Source organism: Crocuta crocuta, unplaced genomic scaffold, assembly GCF_008692635.1.
Source record: "Crocuta crocuta isolate KB4526 unplaced genomic scaffold, BGI_CrCroc_1.0 scaffold2088, whole genome shotgun sequence".
Classification (NCBI taxonomy): Eukaryota; Metazoa; Chordata; class Mammalia; order Carnivora; family Hyaenidae; genus Crocuta; species Crocuta crocuta.
The window spans coordinates 100,963-107,172 of record NW_027527892.1 but is presented as its reverse complement, the minus strand read 5'-3'; the positions used below and the strand labels follow the sequence as shown (position 1 = coordinate 107,172).

Genomic DNA, 6,210 nt, shown 5'->3' with positions numbered 1-6,210 from the left:
ATATCACTAAATGCTGAATTTAATAAAGGACCCTAAAAAAATTATAAAACCTCCAGTAAACAATTATTTAATTTCTCAATAAAGTTACTATAATATTTTCTGACCTTTACATTTCATTTAAAAGGTTAAACTGGAGAATGACCTAAGCAAGAGTCATATTAGGAAGCTCAAAAGATCCTTGTGAAAGAATTTATTTCCAGGACCTCTGGAAATCAGTCAAAAATTTATAGCAGCCAAGCAAGCACTGAATCAAAAACAGTCACCAAAACAGACCATTCTAATGTGATTTTACTTATCAATGCCTAACTTGGCCAGAGAAGCACATTTTAGAGTCTTATCCTCAATCATTACATGAACTGAAGATGACTAAATCTGTAACATTATAACCTGTCTGTCAGCTGCCTGAGCTGTCTTGTATCATATATTTCGGAAGTCAGAAAAACAAAAGCAGCTTGGAACTAAGGCTAGGAGAAAGCCATGGGAAAGAGCAGGTGTAGTTTATGAAAATGCCAAAGCAGCAGTAAGTCAGAAGACTCCAAGGCAAACTTTTGATTGAGAAATACAATGGGAACCCCTAAAGCCCCAATAAGCGGGGATGAGCTACTTTAGGGAAAGAAGGCATTTTAAACTAATTTTGTACAAAGAAGAACTGGAATTGGAAAAAGTGCATGTAAAGACACATGCCCAGAAAACGCCTAAGAAGACTTTAAGCCTTCATACTGAGCTCATTAATGAAGGTCTTCCCTGGCAAGTAATCATCCTGCAAAGCCTAAGAGCAAGCACCAGGTCACTTTTCAAATTAAATTTCCAGAAACCATCCAAGGAGAAACAGAAGACACTGAACTTACTTGACAAAACCTTAAAACTGCCTAAATGTGCTTAACATGTTAAAGAATACACACAAAATAAGAGAAGCAAGGAATATGCATATGAACAAACAAAATGAGAATTTCAAAAAAAGAAATTATAAAAAGGAATTAAAAGGGATTTTATGGAGATGAAAATACAAAAACTTAAAAATTGATTAGAAGTGTTCAACAACAGACTCAAACAGGTAGAATAAAGTAACAACCTGAAGGCAGTTCATCTGAAGTTATCAAGTCTGAGGAGTAAAAAAACAAAAACAAAAACAAAACAAAANAAAAATGACACTACGGGAATCACAAAAGAAGAAAAGAACAGAAAGCTTATCAGGAAATGAAGGCATCAAACTTCCCAAATCTGAGGAAATATAAGAAGGTCGATAAACTATAAGGAGGATAAACCCAATGAGACTCACACCAAGACAGATTATAACCAAACAAAAATTAAGTACATGAAAAGAATCTTAACAATAAAGAAATGACTCTTCACATATAGAAGATTCTCAGTAATGGTAATCAGTGATTACACAGGAGAAACCTACAGGCCAGATAAATACTATTTAAAGTGCTAAAAGAAAAACTGTAAAGTGAGAACTCTTTATTTGATAAAACATTCCTTCAAATATGAGGAAGAAATCAAGATATTTTAAGAAAAAAATTTGAGAAAGTTGATTATCACCAGACCTGCTCTAGAAGAAAGGCTGAAAAGACTCTGAGGCTGAAAAGATGGTTGACACTGATTCAATACTCTAAAGTAATATATAAAAACACATTAGGAGCGCCTGGGTGGCTCAGTCGATTAAACATCCAACTTCGGCTCATGTCATGATCTCACGGTTGGGAGTTTGAGCCACATGTCGGGCTCTACTGATAGTTCAGGCCTGAAGCTTGGTTTGGATTCTGTGCCTCCCTCTTTCTCTGCACCCCACCCCCCCCAACATGCTCTGTCTCTCAAATAATAAACATTTAAAAATATATAAAAAATAAAAAACAAAACACCTTGAAAGGTAAACAAATGGATCAACCTAAAAACCAACATGGTTCTGATATGGGCACATAACCTCACCTTTTAAATCNAGTTTCTGTAAGCAACTAAATTTAAGTTGGTATCAGTTTAGACCCGACTGTTTTCACCTTAGGATGTTACATTTAATCTCCACTGTAACCAGAGTGAACATTTATACCCAAAACGGAACGAGAAGGTAAAGAAAACATGTCAGTCCAAATAAATCAACTTAATAAATGAAAGTCAGCAACAAAGAAATTGATACACCTAAAATTTTAAGATATACTAAAAGCTAAAAGATATACAAAAAACAAGTAACAAAATGGTACTAATAAATCCTTCCTTATCAATGTAAGAACACTGAACATAAAAAGATAGACTTTCTAATCTAGAGATTTAGATCAGCAAAATGAACAGGAAACGGAATCCAATGACACAATGTATTCTAAGAGAGTTACTTTAGATCTAAGGATATGTGGAGTTTAAAGGAAAAAGATGGAAAAATATATTCAATTCAAATAGTAACCCAAANTCAATACAGCATTTTCAATAATGGAACTAAACAGAAAAGATAAAAAAAAGCAAAGCGTGGTCTTACACAAAACAGATCCAAACCTTTCAGGTTACTTATTTACATTATAAGTAAGAGCAGAATACATATGCTTTGTAAGTGTACTTGAAACATTTTGCAGAAACAAGTCTTTTAGTAACAGTAATCATAGAAAACATCTTTTCAGAACACAGTGAAACAGCACTAGATATCAATTAATAAAAGACTATCTGGAAAACCCACAAAATATGCAGAAAAAATCCAACATACTCTTAGATCAAAGAAGGAATCAGTGCCCAAAGGAAAATTTACAGTCTCAAACATGTTTTTAAAAACCAAATTTCAACTCAACAATGTAACCTTACATTTTAAAAGGAACTAGAAGGGCACCTGTGCGGTTTGGTCAGTGTGTGGTTCAGTCATTAGACTGTCCAACTCTTTTTTATTTATTTTTTTTTAATTTTTTAATGTTTATTTTTGAGAGAGAGAGAGAGAGAGAGAGAGAGAGAGCGCGCATGAGCGGGGGAGGGGCAGACAGAGAGGGTGACACAGAATCCGAAACAGGCTCCAGGCTGAGATAGCTGTCAGCACGGAGCCCGACACGGGGCTCAAACCAACAAACCACGAAGATCATGACCTGAGCCAAAGTCGGATGCTTAACCGAGTGAGCCAACCAGGTGCCCCTAGACTGTCCTACTCTTGATTTTGGCTCAGATCATGATCCCAGAGTTATGGGATCAGACCCTGTGTTGGTTCTACATTAAGCATGGAGCCTGCCTAAGATTCTCTCCATCTCTCTCTCCCTCTGGCCCCTCTCCCCTACTTGTGTGTACTCTCTCTCTCAAAACGAAAAAAAGTAAAAGACAGAAATAGAGGGAAAAAAAAATAAAAAAAAAAGTTGTTTTATGAAAAAATAATCAAAATGATAACCTTTTTGATAAGTAAGTAGAAAAAAAAGACTCAATCAAAATCAGAAATGAAAACAGAGGACTTGACTATAGAGTTCACAAATAAGAAAAAAGATTAGAAAGCACTATGATTAACTACTGAAAGTACTGAGTCAATAAAAGTTACGTAGCATAGATAAAATGAACAAATTTCTAGAACACACCCCTTATACCACAAATGATAGGGAGGAAACAATTTGAACAGGCCTATAATCAGTAGGAAGACTGACTGAGCAATCAAATACCATTCAACAAGGAAAATGAGGGACCAAAAGGCTTCTCTGATAAAAGCTAACAAGCATTTATGGAAAAATTATCACCAATCTCCTCAGTTTTTCAAACAACCGAAGAGGAAGGAATATATTCTAACTCATTTTAAAAGACCAGGATTACTGTGATACCAGATCCAGACAAAACCATTATTTAGAGACGAATCCTGATAAATACTGATTTAAAAAACCACTCAATAATATACTAGCAACACAAATAAGTGAGATGTTCTGCCCTAGAATGCAAGGATGTCTTAATATACAAAATTAATGTAATAGACCACATTACCATAATGAAAGAAGAAAAAACCCATATGATCTGAATTCATACAGGAAAAGGATTAGGCAAAATTCAACAATCTATAACAATAAAAACACCAAAAAAAAGACAAAAACTAAAGAAAATTACCTCAAAATAAGAAAGGCCACATGTGGAAAACCCATTATCAAACATCAAACAAAATGACCAAATCAAAGCATTTCCTCCAAGATTTGGAAGAAACAAGGATGCTTGCCTTGACCAAACCTGTTCAGCAAGGTACTAAAGTTAGGACCATGAAAATTAGACTAGGAAAAGAAATGAACAGTATCCAAATTGGTAACCCAACAGTTAAAATCATCTGTGTATCTATAAATTTCACATTTCTTTCCAGGCAGTTTGTGTTGTTCTGTCATTGTTTTTGCAGTGTGTGTGTGTGTGTGTGTGTGTGTGTGTGTGTGTACACTAACACAATACACTAAGTTCTGTTTCAGGCTTCTACTGTTATGTTCTTTCTGCAGGTTCAAATATTAATCAAAATGAACATAATAAGTAGTCTCTGAGACATCAAAAAGCCATTAAAATGACCTGTAAGTCACTGACACATTAGGATAAACATACAAAACAGACCATCTCTCTGTATAGCCAGGTCTCATTCAGTACTTTCGGCTGATCTCTTAGCTCTCCTGATGTATTACTAGTTTTTAAATTTTTCTGCTGTGCTTCCTTGAAATTAGTTACAATTTAAGCAAACTATGCCTTCTCTACAAAATGAATACAGACTGAAAAATTATTTACTTGGCCCAAAACTCAGATGTTAATCAACACTAAGATTTTATGCTAATCAACACTAAGATTTTCTGATAAGAAAATCAAACACATTTTAAGAAATAATAGCATCTAACAAAAGAAACAAAATTTAGAAATTTTTTACATCACTTGTACTTAAATATATGCTTTTGCTATTAAGTATACATATAAGTGCAAAGTACAGTTCAGACTCTTGAATTACAGCAGTTATATTCTCTAAAGTCATTGTGAACACTGAAGGAGCAAATATAGTACCCTGCTTTTAGAGGAGAAACATACTAAGTTTCCAATATGAGCATATTCATCAACTGATCAATACATAATAAGCTTTATTCAGGTATGAGTTATTGTGATGTTGGCCCCTGATTTAATGATTCAACTGAATGTATTAAATAATGTGCTTTTCAAGCAAAACTCCACATAAAACAGTTACACACTGATCATTATGTTAAATAGAGGTTCATGTCACAAGTTGGTAACAAACACAAAATAGGATTTAATTTTGAAAACCAACACACTTTCGGTGATCGAGGATCTGAGGAACGAGCAAATAGTTCATCTTCAGGCAACTGAGCATTTGTTGAAACTGATTCACATGGACGTGTACCATTATAGATATGGAATTTGCAATGAGGATTTAAGGCCATGGCAAGAAGATCTAGAAGCGGAAACCAGTCCTGGGACAACTTGGCCACACAAAGCTCCACTAGACGATGAGTATTGTTAATAATACACCTCTGTTATGAAAGGGAACAAGGACAAAAGAAATTCATTTAAAACAGATTTGTAATTTCAAGCACAGAAACATTCTAAGTTTGTTATTAATGTTCACTTTCTCCATTTTATATCTTGGTCACCTGAATTCTGCTTAACTTCACAAATACAGTGATCAAGCTGACAGTAAAAATAAATTAGTAATTATTTACTTCAATTTGTAATGCATCTAATTTCAAAAGCTATGTGAAACCTGATATTAAGTAGGGATGATAGGTTGTCCATTTCTACCCTGCATGCACAAAGGAGCCATGCAAGTTACCATTTTCTCTCTTTGAAATTTGTACTCTAGAGGCAGTAATTCTACACCCTACACATTCGAAGTTATGTCAGTATCTAAGACTAGGAGATCAGCCATCTAAATCAGATATGTTGTAGTTTCCAAGTTGAAATCCATAGAAAAATATTATGTTTATTTATAACTCTTAAATAATTAATTCTATGTTATACATAAGAAAAAGGNTATTGGCTTCTGTTTTAAATTTCCAGCTAAGATTTTCTTTTCTCACTCTACCAAAGTTAAAGCTTGTAAGATATCTTGCTGTCAGAATTTATCAGTTGTATTAAAATTAAATTTATAATTAAAATTATACTCAATATGGTCCTACTTATACTGGGAGTCTTCTATTTGCCATCTTTAGTATTTTTCTTTCATAAGGCATATAAAATAGTCGACTCTTAAAATCAGTAACAGAATACATTTGATAAAATGTGTGGCTTACATATGGTGAT

The 6,210-nt window shown here is 33.9% G+C and overlaps 1 protein-coding gene across 1 annotated transcript in view; it reads right to left on the bottom strand.

Annotated features, from left to right (window-relative positions):
* The window catches only part of LOC144245678 (ubiquitin carboxyl-terminal hydrolase 9X-like), a 137,960-nt gene that overhangs the window by 121,747 nt on the left and 10,003 nt on the right, over positions 1 to 6,210 (bottom strand). The window contains 1 exon segment of the mRNA XM_077781009.1: positions 5,223 to 5,441. Within this exon segment, the coding sequence (XP_077637135.1) occupies positions 5,223 to 5,441 (219 nt within the window).